General features: G+C 43.6%; 1 protein-coding gene across 1 annotated transcript in view; it reads right to left on the bottom strand.

Moving 5' to 3' along the window:
- Positions 1 to 14,300, bottom strand: part of SAMD3 (sterile alpha motif domain containing 3) — a 48,510-nt gene extending 34,210 nt beyond the window's left edge. Inside the window, exons 1-3 of the mRNA XM_075553939.1 lie at positions 14,222 to 14,300; positions 13,341 to 13,530; positions 9,347 to 9,457 (exon numbers count right to left, since the gene is read on the bottom strand). Coding sequence (XP_075410054.1) covers positions 9,347 to 9,457; positions 13,341 to 13,530; positions 14,222 to 14,300 — 380 coding nt within the window. The remainder of the gene's footprint in view (positions 1 to 9,346; positions 9,458 to 13,340; positions 13,531 to 14,221) is intronic.
- Positions 14,301 to 14,960: the final 660 nt, after the last annotated feature.

Here is a 14,960-nt window from a genome sequence, read left to right as displayed (position 1 = left end):
TGCTTCCCCCGGAGCTCTTAGACTGCAAACGTGCAGATGTGTAGTCAGTAAGAAGACTGGTCACACAGCAACGGGAATGTACACGAACGGGCCCTAACCTAAGCACATTTCCTCAAGCCTTCTCTTTACTGGCATGCGCCGCACCCACTGATGTACTGTCCCTCATCTGCACTGCGCGGGCTATCGTGCAGGCAGACAGTATGTCAAAGGTGTTAAATACCAACCAGTTGAAAAGTTTCCTATTATTGAAAAGACGGGTAAAGTTTCATAGCAGGAGCTACACCAACAGCCAAAAAAAAGCATCAAAATAATTTAAATATGTATGGAACCATGACTAATTTATAATTATGCCCAAAGGCACAAGCAAAGCATCTGCACACATACTTTTAAAGCATTAGTGAAGCATGTTTAAAGCAGCATTCAGGAAACCACTACCTGCTTCCCTGACTCCATGCCTTATTAGGCACTAAGAGAGGGAAGGACCCAGTGTGGAGGGAAAGCAGAGAACACCTTTCCGCAGAAATGCTTTCCCCCAAGACTCTCCACGGCATGCTGAAACCTAATAATCCCCCATCACAAAAGGGCATTTAAAGCAGTTCAGTAAAACACACGCTGTCACCTGTCACCAGGGAAAACCGCAGTATGGCACAGGACACCAGGGTTTTTCTGGACCCCCAAATCCACCCAGGGGGCCGCACACCTCATCTGCACGACTGCTAAAATCTGTCAGGGGAACTTCCAGCTTGAAAACCCCTTTATACATTTTGTCTACAAATAACCTGAATGAAAGATGTGTTCATTTTAGGAGACTTGAAGCAAAGTATCAAAGAATAATATAACTGTCACCTAATACATTGAGATAATAACTGGAAAACACTGAAAATGTTGTCTTGGAGGATGGATATATATCGTATACACGCGAATATAAGCCGCCCCGAGTATAAGCCGGGGTACCTAATTATTACCTGGGAAACCAGAAAAACTGATTGACCCGAGTATAAGCCTAGGGTGGGAAATGCAGGATGTGAATTAAGACAGAGACCAGAGGGGAGAGACGGAGCGCAGCCACAGACACATCCTTACCAGTTCAGCTGCCCGCGTACGTGAATCACTACGGGTGCTTCTGTGAATTGGAGCTGTCCACGTCATAGGACGGCTCTGATGGGTTAGATGTGAGTAAACAAGGAGGAACGGCAATCACCCACAAGATGTTACACCTTGCTGGGGTACCACTGACCCATGTATAAGCCGAACCCCAGTTTTTCAGCACATTTTTTTGTGCTGAAAAACTCGGCTTATACACGAGTATATATGGTATTTGAAAGCAGGGCTTCAAACAGATCCTTGTACAGCAATGTTAACTGCAAACATTCTGCACAACAGCCAAAAAGTGGAAGTGGCCTAAATGGTGATCAACAGATGAGTGAGTAAACAAAATGGGGTATGTATGTACAACAGAATATTCTTCTGCCATGGAAAGGAATGAAGTTCTCATGCATGCTATAATACTATGAACCTTGAAAGTGTTCTGCTGAAATAATCCAGACCCAAAAGTCTGGGAAACTAACACGGAGGGAAATATGACTGGGACTTAGTCCCTGACTGGGACGGAGGGAATCTGGAAGGCTAGTATTCCACGGGAGGAAGACCACCACTCTGATAGCTGGAGATATAGTCCAAGTACATTAATCTATCATGTCCACGGGTTCTCCCCTTAAAGCGTTGCTGCCTTAAAATGAGCACATGGTGCAGACATTCCTATTTGCTCTTTTTCTTCCCACCGTGGCATCTACTCACTCTCAGACTGTCCTCTGGTAGCAGATGGGCATAGGGCAACTTTATCCCCTATGCCTGATTCAAAATGTTTGCCATAAGCCTGGAGTTTGAGCTTGGCTATATTAATTTGGTCATTCAATTTGCCTTGACAGCTTTCAATACATAGAAAATAACTACTTTGCCCCTGGGGCTCTTTTGAATTTTATATATAAAACAAAAGAGGGAATTGTGGGATATAAAAAGACCTTTTCCCAGCTTTGTCTACCCCAAAGATATGCCAAACATTAGAGGCTGTTTGCCAGCACATGGTGGGAGGTCAGATGCTCAGAGATTTTCTCCCTGAAGACATTCAGCCATCAGACTACTCTCTGGTCCATTGTAGCTGGGGCTCACACCCTACTCATAAGGATAGTAATTGTTTCCATGGAGAGCCAGAGAAGTGGTCAAACCTGCTCAGTGACATCCAAAGTTAGGCTGCCATCCTGAATCTAGAACCCACACATCTTGTCACATGTATACCCCAAATCCAGCCTGAATCTAGGATCCGCCCATCTTGTCACATGTATACCCCCAATCCCTCCCCTTCTTATTGCATGTATACCCCTAGATCGTCCCCCTCTCATTACTGCATTACCTATAATACAACCCCTTCCTGTGATGTATGTCTTTACCCATGATTAGGTAAAAGATATATAGGCCTTGGTTAGTAATAAATCGCTCGCTCTCCCCTGCCATTCCCACCTTCCACACCCGCACGTGGACCACCAAGCGGGGCTGAGGTCAGCATGCTACCATGAAATGTGTCTGACTCCTTCATTTCACTCTTCTATCTCTCACATTCTCTATGACTTTACTGTAATCTTTACATGTTATCGCTGTACAATTGCGCCTGCTGGGCTGTGATGGTTTGTTAGGGACTGGCTCCCCTGACACAAAAGGACATGATATGATTTACTGATCTGAAATATCTAGAATAGTCAAATCCATATAAAGAGAAAGCAGATTAAGGGCTATCATGGACTGAAAGAAAAGTGGGGTCTAGCGCTTGTTTAATAAGCTGGGATTCTGTTGGGGGTGATAATGTCCTTTCAGAAAGAAGCCAACAATAGTAATGGTTGAGGACAGTGTGGATGTGATGAGGCCACTGGATGGTACACCTGAAAATAGATAAAATAACAAAGTGTATGTCTATACATGTTTTCACACACACACACACACACTAACGTGATCTCCTTTGAATCCCACAGGCCACTTGGCTGGCATGGGGAGAAGGAAAGAAGTCTGGAGCCTAACCTAGGAATGAAGTTCCAAAGATGACACTCCCTGCCACTACCTTGGCTACTTTCTGGAAACTAGTTGGATTCATGAAACCCCCATTGCGAAACACCGGCAACGTGCAAGCCTGTGTTGTGAGAGTGGCCTAGAACTGCGTTCTTTTCTGAGTTTTACTGTTTACAAAGTGAATATATTTAGAATTGATTTTATCAGAAGTTGTACAAGGAAAGTAGTGCCATTAAAATATTTACCCTGCTTCCTGAAAAATATATTGAGCCTTCCGTTGGCTCTTGCCTTCCTTGTTCAGTGGAACTGCTGAATCCTTGCTCTGGGAGCGCTGTTGGGTAAGCATTGGGCTGTTGACCACAAGCTAATGGTTTCAACCTACCAGCTGCTCCGTGGGAGAAAGATGAGGCTTTCTGTTCCTATGGAGACTTACAGCCTATGAAATCCTACATAGGGCTGTGGACGCAGTGGCAGCAGGTGGATTATTGAATCTCTAAAGCAGTGGTTCTCAACCTTCCTAATGCTGTGATCCCTTAATACAGTTCCTCATGTTGTGGTGACAACCAAATATAAAATTATTTTCATTGCTACATCATAACTGTAATTTTGCTACTGTTATGAATTGGGTGACCCCTGTGAAAATGTTGTTTGACACCCCCCCATGGGGTCTCAACCCACAGGTTTAGAACTGCTGCTCTAAAGGATCCCTCCTGATGCTGGGTGTTAAGTACTGACTTGCTAATTTCAAAGTTAGCTGGTCAAACCCACTAGCTACTCCATGGGAGAAAGATGAGGCTTATCTAGTTCCTTAATATTTTAAAGTCTCAGAAACTCTATCTAGGGTTGTTATGTGTCAGAACCGACTCAGTGAGAGTAGATGTATTAAACTTCTGTGTGCCAGGGGCTATGAAAAATGTTGGATTTACGATGATGAAAAAGGTGTGCCTCTGCCCTTGAGTTTCTTGCAGTCTAATGGGGGAACACAGACTTTTCAGTAATCAACTTCAATATGTAATTTTAATGGTCGAGTAAGAAATTGTGGACTCTGCGCAATACAACTTCTTGGGATCGCTAGCTGTGGCTTCTGGACCGGAAGGTCACTTTTGCTCATTGAAAGATAAGAGAGAGAAGACAGTCCATCTTGCAGGCTGCGGTGTGGATTGAATGAGATAACCATGTAAAGAGCTTGTGAAAACTGTAAAGATAGCGCCTTAGCATGAGCCTTGCCTAATTGCTTTCTCCCGTGGAGCTGACATGGCTCCTTTAAATGATCGTACTTTCCCTTCACTATGAACAGACACACAGATCAAGGGAGCATAATAGGAAGTCCAAACATAAGCATTCACATTCATAGTCCATTGATCTGTCAACAATGTTTTCAAAACAATTAGATGCGGGAAAATAATAGTCTGTTCCACATCTGGAGTTCGTCCAACTCGATGGTCACACGTAAAAGCTGAAATTGGACCCTTCACCTCATGACACATACAACAATTAATTGAACAACGGATCAAAGGCCCAATGTGGAAGAAAATACAATTAGACTCTCAAAAGAAAAGAGGCAAAAATCTTCATGACCTCAAACCTAAAAATTAGCAAAAAGTATATAGTATTTTTATTGAAGCTTGAAGCTTGACGTTTTTATGCTTTAAAGGACACCATCAGCAAAATAAAAAGGCAAGAGGTGCAACTGAGAAAATATTTACAAATCATGTATTAGCTGAGGGACTTGTGTCTAAATATATAAGTAATTCTTTCAATGCACAATAACAATGCACATAAGTAAATTTTTAAATGGGCAGAGGATCTTAATCGACATTTCTTCAAAGGAAATACACAGATAACCATAACCACTTGCAAAGATCCTGGCATCATTAGCTACCGGGCAACCAATTCAAAATTGGCATGGAATTCCACTTCATCACCATTATAGTTACCACAGTGACTGAGTTGATTCCAACTCAAAGTGACTCTATAGGACAGAGTAGAACAACTTCTTTGGGTTTCTGAGACTTGCGGCCCGCCGAGGACATTAATCTGGCCCGCCATGTGTTTTTACCCCATATGTTTTTTACTTCAAAATAAGATATGTGCAGTGTGCATAGGAATTTGTTCATAGGGTGTTTTTTTAAAAACCACAGTCTGGTTCTCCAATGGGTCTGAGGGACAGTGAACTGGCCCCTGTTTAAAAAGTCTGAGGACCTCTGTGAAATCTTCATCTTTCTCCCAAAGAGTGGTTGGTGGATCTGAACTGCTAACCTTGCACTTGGCCTCCCAGCAGCTAACCCACAGCAACACCAGGGCACCTTTTCACAACCACGAGGCTGGCTATAAGGATCCTTGGTGGTGTTGACTAACCTCAAGGTCAGCAGTTCAAACCCACTACCCACTCTTCAGAAAAAGATGAGGCTATCTTTTCTCATATCTAAAAAGCCTTGGAATGCTGTCTATCTAGGATCTTTATGAGTTGGAATTAACTGGATGACAGTGGGTTTGGGTTAGGTGACTCTAATCAAAGAAGCATACACGGGGTACCTCCCCCACCCCGACCCCCCAAAAAAACCAACAGAAAAAAGCTCCGTTGGGTAGAGATTTCATAGTACAAAATGTTCCCTCTCCGAGAGCTGAGAGCAACATGCTCTGAGTTAGTGCACCTAGTGGCAGTGGCATCAGCTGGGAAGGTTCTCTCTGGTCATGGAGAATGTTTTCATAATAGCAGTGTCCTTCAAACCTCATTTTTTTGTGATGGCCGATTTAAGAGAACAGCATATGCCTGTCAAGTTTTGTTTCCCAGAAATTGTTGTGATGTTGTACACAGCTTACAAGAGCTGTGCTATGGGAAAAACTCAAGTATGAGAAATTTTCTCATTTCAAAAGGTCAGTTGATGACAAACCTTGTTCTGGACATCGATCAACTTCTCAAACGGATGAAAATGTCAGCAAAATCCATGTACTTGTGCTCAAAGATTGAAGACGGGCCGTTGAGGAGAAGGGGAAGTTCTCTGGACTATCTTGGAGCTTGGTTCAGTGAATGTTAACGGAAGATTTGGAAATGAGAAGGGTCACTGACTGACTAGGGGAAAAAGCATCGACTGGAAACATGCCATGCTTTGAAAGAACAGCTCTGAACTTAACCAGATGTTTTTCCAAGGTCATTACTAGTGACGAGGCAGGTTGCTATTCTGGCAACCCCTAAAGCAAACATCACTCAAGCCAGTGGAAGATGCCATCAGCATCTTGTCCATAAAAAGCTCGTCCAGTGAAATCAAAGATCAAGTCCATGCTCACTTGTTTTTTTGGTGTGTGGGGGTCGTGCATGTGGAGTTCATTCCACCAGGTCAGACGGTTAATCCAGCGTTCTATATACAGGTTCTGAAAAGAATGCATAACAAGGTGACAACAAAGGCCTCATTTGTGGCAGATGGGGGCCTGCTTTTGCCGCCACGACAATGCACTTGCTCACGCAGCCATCTGTGAGCCAGTTCTTGGCAAAAACCAGCATGCCTCTCTTGCCCCATGCACCTGATCCTGCTCCCTGTGACTCCTTTTTGCTTCTACAAACGAAGAGCGAACGGACAGTGATTTGACTATGTAGAAGGCGTGAAGGAAAAACACAGGCAGTGTGTCAGCCATGCAAACAGGTGTGTTTGAAATTTCCCAAGAATTGAATTGCAGGTTTGACAAATGTATTAAGAGTAATGGAGAGTACTTTAAAGGTGATAACATTATTTGGTTAAAAAAAATTAAGTACCCCACTCCCTGGGGGGGCAGGCAACAGAAAAGTGGGTGAAAGGAGTTGCCAGACAGTGTAAGACATGACAAAATAATAATAATTTATAAATTATGAAGAGTTTGTGAGAAAGGGGACAAAAATGCGGAGCTGATACCAGGGCTCAAGTAGAAAGCAAATGTTTTGAGAATGACGATGGCAACATATGTACAAATGTGCTTGATACAATGGATGGATATATGGATTGTGATAAGAGTTGTATGAGCCCCTAATAAAATAAATTTTAAGTTAAATAGATAATTTTGAAAAAATAATTCCATTTTTTGTGGGTACCCCCTCATAGATCCAGGAATTGGTTTTGAGTTCTCACTACTAAAACATTGCTCAAACTTAAGAACCATTAGATCTTACATAATGACCCTGCTCGATACTCACCGTCATGAAATGATCACTGAAGATAAGGGTGCTACAACAGAGTGTGCTGAAACAAGTACTAAACGGTGGGCAGCTATCAATCGGAATAGTGTCTGGGGTCTTAAAGGCTTGTATGCAAACAAGCAGCCATCTAAACAAGGAGTCAACTAAGTCCACACGAAGAAGCACTCCAGCTTGTGTGATCCAAAGAGGACAATTACAACTTCAAACATGGTAAAAAGAAAAGTATCGGAGCTACAATTACGAAAAAGGCTACGGAGGACAGGGGGAGCTCCCGGCGTATCTGCAGAGTAGCTAGTCAGACAGCGACGGCAGGTCCTTTCTAGCCAAAGACAAGAGTCTCACACAGCTTTAGTATCAGGCAGAGACGATTGTAATCTTGATGATGTTGGATCAAACTTGATACTTGTTCAGTTGCCCCCTCTATAGACATGGCCTGAATTTGTACTTGGGACAAGGAGGAAAAGGGGATTTCAGGAGTAAATGATGAAGGCAGGAGGCAGGGAGGGAGCACTGGAACTGATCATGATTGCAAAACTCATGTGAAAGGCGATTTATCCAATGGGGAGTGGGGAAGTGGGAATGCTCTGAGACTGATGCAGTGGTGACTGTTTAATACCCCTTGATATGATTCAATGACTGAACTATTGAACTGGATGGTATGTAATTCATCTGTCAATAAAACTGTTGGGGAAAAATAAAACAGAATAGAATTAAAGTTACACTTAAAACAAAAAAAGAACCAGTGCTGTCGAAGACATGGATAAATCAGAATTTCATACATTGCTAATAAGATGTAAAATGGCGTGGCTACTTTGGAAAACAGTTGCTGGCAGTTCGCCTAGATGTTAATGTAGCTATTATATGAACCAGCAATTCCACCACGCATGCCCAAGAGAATGAAAACAGGTCTACACAAACACACACACGAAAGTTCATAGAAGTACTATTCCTAATAACAACAACAAAACCCTGAAATAATCCAAAGTTCTCCAGCTGATGATAAACAAATGCGAATATGTCCATACCGTAGAATATTCTTTGGCAATAGAAAAGGAAGTGCTGAAATACCCAGCAACATGGATGAACCTTAACAACGTTGTACAGTGACAGAAGTTAGTTACCAAGATGGCACGCTGGATGATTGCATTTACATGTGATGTACAGAGCAGGCAAACCTATAGAGGCAGAAAGGTGGAGCAGGTCCTGTCTTGGGTTAGAGAGAAGGAGAATGGGGCGTGGCTATGACGGGGAGCAAGTTTCTTCATTGGTTGATGGAAATGTCATAGAATTAATTGTGGTGGAGGGTGCACATCTCTGGATATACTAAAAGCCACTGAAGCGTGTCGTGTAGATCCCTGTGCTGTGTGGCATTGTGAATGTTAGCTCACTACAGGTGGTACCTCAAACTCAAGCTCAGCTATGAAGTAAGTCAAGCAAAAGCTCATTTAAAGAAAAGCTTGGGCTCATTAGTGGCTGAAAGCCATATGCCTCTGAGCGATAGTTTACATGACAGGGGCTGGGTGAATGTGCAGCGCTCTAGAGGCTGTGGTGACACCGGGGCCAAAATCGCCCCTCTGACCATTGTCTTCAGGGCTTTGTCTAAGCCCCACTGTCCTCCACCTGGTCCTCTCACTTGAGAGATATCCTTTGTTTCAATGCAGCCTAATGCATGGAACAGCACACCGCATAAAAGCTAAGGGTAGGAACATAAAGAAACTCCTAAGCAAAACAGTAAAAACAACAACAACAAAATCACAAACAAAAATACTCCACACCGAAGGTAAACTCTAAAGGAAAGGCCATTCACTGAACAAATTCTATTTTTGTGGCTCTTATCAACCACAGTGAACAGTTTGCACATACAAATCCCCTTATTCTGTAACAACATGTACTTGAAAGATATCAAATATCATTTTCACACATCTTTCTCCCAAAACAAAGATCCGAACATTTAACCTTTGTTTCTTTTTCCCTTCTTCAACAGACCTCTTCATCCCTCTGCCTTTAATCACTCGATTAAAACATAAACACATCTTCCAGAAAAACAAAGTTTCCTTTTAGAAATATTTTGATCAATAAGTAAAATATTTAACTTTGAAATATTTAAAGCTGGGCCCCCACCTCTGTTTCAGGACTCTTTGGTCAATCAGTCCATTGCCAAGGTCTTCCGCTGGATGGAAAGAAGGCATCAGCTCCCTGCCACCGGCTGGGCTCAAGGACTGCTGCCTCCCGCTGTAAGAAAAGTAACACCGCACGTCAGGGGCGCCCGTGGGCCAGGCAAGGGGTGGGTCCGGGCAGTCCCTGGTCAACGTGATCAGCCAGTGATGCTGCTGCCGCACTGCAAGCAACGTCCGCCGGAACAAACACTGTGGGCTGTGTTCACTTGCGAACCCCCCATGAAACTCTCACTCAGAGAACTCCACAGAGGCACCTCCAAGGGCGTCTTGCTCCGTTGTTCCCAGATGTCAGCTCACCAATGCGGTTTTCATGAGTCCACTCTACGTTCCTTACTGCTAAGACGGTCCTTTTCTTTATGAAATGACACTGACAAATCACTTTTTGGTTAATAATATTTGGTTCATATTTGGAACAACAACATGGGTACATCTATGTCAGACCACCTAACTCCACACCCCCACTATTTGGGGAGCATTTGCTCCCTTAGGAAATAATGGTCTCCAAACCACACTGTCTGACGCCCTCATGTCCTGAGTGAGGCAGCTGAGATACAGAAGGGAAAGCCACTTGCTCGGTCGCAGTGTCAGGACTTGACTTCTCCTGATTTCCACCCAATACTTTTTCTACCAGTTTCGCCAACCATCAACAATGTGACTGCATATTGCAACAATTTACCCCAGTCTGCACCGCCACCAAACGGACTCCAACTCACCATGACCCTAGAGCAGGTTTCCAGTCTGTGTGTCTTATGGGGCTGCAGTCTCATTGTCCTCCTGCAGAGCAACTGGGGGAGGTGCAGCACCACCCTCTTCGTTAGCGACCGAGTGCCTCACCCATAGCACCCCCAGGGCTTCTGGCCCAGATTTAGCCTACAAACCCTTTTCAAAATAACATACCAGACATTCATTAGCCAATACATGGAATTTACACTCAAGTTGAAACCCATCTGCCAGACCTAGAATGCCGGATGGGCTTTTAGAAGGGTCGTATTAGACACTGTTCATTGCACCTACTTCAGAGTGCAGACAAGGAAACAAAGGAAAACTCTGAGCAGGATCTCCTTGCTGAGGTGAGTATCTGGTGGCAGATTGGGTTTGATCTCAGATCTTTTGAGGCCTAGGTTCAGGGTTCTTTCTCCCACGTGCCAAGCTGCTTGTCTCTATTGCGTTCTTTCTCAAAGGGTTTAATTGAACAGCGTGCTCTCATGTCTCCTTCTCTCCTTCCACCCAGTACAATATGACCTCCCTATATATCAAAGAAGCATTCCCATCCCATCTGTGGTTGCGATCTGACACCACAATAAATCAAAGCAGAGAGCCAAAACCATTGTCACGGCGTTGATTCTGACTCATAGTGACCCTATCGAACAGGGTGGTACCCCATGGGATTGCAAGACTGTACCTATCTACGGAAGCTGATTGCCCCATTTGTCTCCCACCGATAGACTGGTATTTCAAAACCACCTAACCTTCCGTTATTGTTGCTTAACCACTTCACCACCAGGGCACACTGCAGCAAACTCATCTGCATGCAAGATGACAACATAATCTTACAAGTGAGCCCGCTACTTACTGGGTGGAGTTAAATAGCCCCTTCTCATTAGCACCTGGACAACCTGTGCTCCAAGTTTAGCTTAGCTTTGAAGCTGGTTTTCTTGGTCACGTTAACCAAGTTTAATTTTTAACTTGGGACTATTGGGTCTAGAAAGAAATATTTGCTTAAAGATATTAAGCACTCATAACGACTGTGTGAATTAACATGGAGTTAGGGGTACTGTATGACTTTTCAGCCATAGTACCTGCATATGAAGGCACAGTAATGGCAACATTAAATCACTCAATTCAATCAGTGGTGGAGGCGGGACTCAAGACCAGCCTCCCAGCCAGTTCTCATTGGCTGGAGAACATTATAAACTATGTGCAGTGGAAACCAGGCCCACTGTTTTCATCCACTCTGTGTGTACCTCAGGCCAGCTAAAGAGATTGTCAGGATTACAGCCAACAGAAGAGAGCCTGCAGCTCAAACGCACTCCTCTGCCAGGAATGCTGGGAAAGTACGCTGAGCATTCTTGGAGGAAAGGGGACAAAGCAAACCAAGTCTGTATGGAAGTGTGTGCTTTTATATAAAGCAGGGGGTGGGGAGATCCAGCCAGCCCTTGGGCCATATAACCAATCCAACTCATTTGCCATCGAGTCAATTCTGACTCCTAACACCCTCGAGGATAGGATGCAACTGCCCCTAACTCTATGCGAGTAGAAAGTCCTGTCTTTCTCCTGAGGAGTAGCTGCTGGTTTTGAACTGCTGACCTTGCAGTTAGCAGCCATATAAAGTCCTTGAAAAAATACCAGCTAACATCACATGACTCACCAAAGAGAAGCAATTCCAGTCATCATAATAGGGGTGAGCTAATTAAATGTTTGATACAGTAGAGCAAGCTACATTTAACTTGATAATTTTGTATGGACCCTGAATGATGTTATAAATGCCCAAATGGCCCTTGACAGGAAAAGTTCCCTACCCTTAATGTGAACCCCCAAAACCAAATCTATCGAGGTTCAATCGATTCTGATTTATGGTGATCCTGAAGGACAAAGTAGATCTGCCCATCATGTTTCCAAGGCTGTAACCTTTACAGAAGCAGACTGCCACATCTCTCCCCCACAGGGGCCGGGGAGTTCCTCCTGTGGACCTCTGATGAGCAGCCAATTGCTTAACCACTGCGCCAGCCAAAACAAAGCGTAGGAGGATGTCCTCAAATAAATCAGATGCTAGAATCCCCAGCACTTAAGCCAAACCTTGAGCATTTTATTGCTTATCAAAGCAAAAGAGAAGACATACGTTATTAAAGGTATCTAAACAAATTAAAGTAAAGGGATACAACAGATTTAATAAATACCACATTATTATCTAAACATTTCTGAATAATTGATCTGTAATAATTCTGTAACCTTAGAAACCTTGCAACCGAAGTAACCAAAACAGAACCCTGGTTTGCAACAGGGATGATGAAGAGAGGTGATGGTCGGAACCCATTAGCCTCTCCACAGAAGAAAGACCTGGAGCCTGGATTCCAGGAAGATTCTAGCTAAGAAAACCCGAGGTGGCAGCTCGACTGCGTCACACACAAGGGACTGCCATGAGTCTGAATCGACCTTGTGGCACTTAAGAAGGACAGCAACCCTGTAAAAACCTCAGATACATTAAGCTGAAATGTTCCTAGGGCACAGATCTTGATGGAATGCTTTACTTTGTAGTTCCTGGCACCATTCTTTCTGTTGTACAACTCAGTGATAAAAAAAAATAAAAATACCCCCAAACGGTAACGTTTTCAACTCGGCACCACACATTTTCCTACATAAATTTTGCAAGATGCTATCATACCATTGGTTTAACATTCCAAGGATACTGTTAAGAAATTGGAAATTTTGTTGCCACAAAGGTATTTGGCAAATTACATTGTAACTGGCTCCAGAGGACAAGATACATTTCTTAGTACAAAGAAAGAAAGGAAAGAAAAGGTAGACTGATATAGATAGAGAGGTGATCGATAAAGAGTTCTGGGAAAAACAAAAGACCAGCACAAATGCCTTTACCAAACTCTCTCTTGGTAAAACAAAGCTTCAGGAGTCCATTCCCACTTGTTCTGTGCATGTGTTTCAGCTGCACTTGACATATGAATGGCCTACTTATAGAGCTGCCCCAACAATTGAAAAGAGGGTTTACAGTGTGGTAGGTAAGTTTTAACCCCTCCTATTAAATAAAAATACATTTTGCATGACATTCACTAAAATGTTGCAAAAGTGACTTTGACACACATTTCTGGAAATGCTCAAGGTTTCCAAAGAGCTGGAGATTGCCCGAGTCCACGGTCCCTTTTGAGCAAAGGCCGTGGGACAAGCACAGAACCCTAAAGCAGGCCCTTGGTCATCATACTTACTCCGGGGCTGTTTCTGTTCCTCCGAGCAGGGCGGTTTCGCTGGGGCTCCTAGGGGGCTTCAGTTCTTGACTGCAGGGCTGGTGTTTTTTAATTAGAGCTATCAGAACAGCCTGGTGCCCAATTTTCTTTACCAGTTGCTGAACCATGCGATCATTAAGGGCTAGAAGAGCGGCACCACTTATTTCTTCCTCTGAAAGGAAAGAAGAGGCGGAAAATATTTCTGCACGGCTGTCCTCTAAAGGGTTACCAAACACAGGCAAAACCACTCCTGGTGGTAAAGGCCCGTCTAAACTTCTCCTCTACCACAGTCCCAGTGTTTTTCCTAAAGATGGAACGCGTGTTGCACAATTCCGCATCTACACCTGCTCCTGAGGAAGCACCAAGACATGAAGTCACAATCAACAGGATCAACTTAGACATTAAATGCCATCTCCATTCTGATTCTGCCCCACACAAGCACTGTTTTTTTTTAAGGATGGGCAGGGGGAATGGGGTGAGGGGACGGGAGGGGGGAATGTGGGAGGGCGCAAAATCTTGGGAAATAATTCTTACAAGTACTTTCTAGCGACTCTTCTTTATTTGTCAAGCTAACCCTGAACACAACATATGCTTAAGAGCAAAAGTAATACAGAGTGCATTTCTCAAACAGGGCTCCTAGAGCTATCTTAGCATTTTATTCTGAGTTAGCTTTGAAAGATTATATTCTGTCGATTCTAAGTCAAATCAACTCGGTTACACAATGTTTTTTTCAAAGAAGGAAGTTCCCCACTGCAACCGCAGGAGCTCCACCGTTCACAAGCACAGACATCAGGCAAAGAGAGCGATTTTCAGTAACAGAGGACACCGCAGACATCCTCTGATTGAAAGAGTAAACAACTCACCTTGAAACCTGGGCACCAACTCTCCTAAATTCTTCTCCACCAACCAGCTGCAGACCTGACCCACAGACCAGGTCTCCATTGTGGTATCCGTAAATATACCTGTAGAATAGAAAGGCCAGAGAAAGAATCTTCAGAATTGCTTTGACTGCTGCTCTTTTATCAATCAGCTTTTTAATTCAGTCCCCTTCTTTACCAGACTCCTTTATAGGCTTCATCTTAAGCTTCTTTAAAACGACTATTTTTAGAAAACACAGATTTTTTAAAAAGTGGCTTATAAAACAAATACTCAAAAAAACAAGACCAAGTTTCACTGTGTCCTATGCTCCCTTCTCCAGTGTCTACACCTCCTCCTACTTTTTTCCCACAGGCATCCTTCCGCTTCAGGAACAGACAGCCACTGACATACAATGGTACCCAATCCTGTACCATTAACACCCGGTTTCTTCACAAAGAAAAGAAAGGTGTGAAATTCACCACTACCCGGCTCATCAGGAAGTGGTTGACATTTACAAAAGGGGTGGGCAGGAGAGAGGGAGAAGAAGGATCAGATAAAAGCCTGACAGAGGCACTTAGTAAACCAAGGCTGGTTAACCCCTTGCTGCTCAAAGATAGTTACTTCAGAATGCTTTGCTTTTGAGAGGGCTCCACAGGAGCCAGGGTCTTGACCCTTGGGATGAAAAGTTGCATTACACACTAGTTCTAGTGAATCACCCAGGAATCTTTTTACAATGTAGATTTA

Source organism: Tenrec ecaudatus, chromosome 7 (assembly GCF_050624435.1).
Source record: "Tenrec ecaudatus isolate mTenEca1 chromosome 7, mTenEca1.hap1, whole genome shotgun sequence".
NCBI classification, from domain to species: domain Eukaryota; kingdom Metazoa; phylum Chordata; class Mammalia; order Afrosoricida; family Tenrecidae; genus Tenrec; species Tenrec ecaudatus.
Note: the sequence above shows the minus strand (reverse complement) of the source record. Positions and strands in the feature narration are given on the sequence as shown.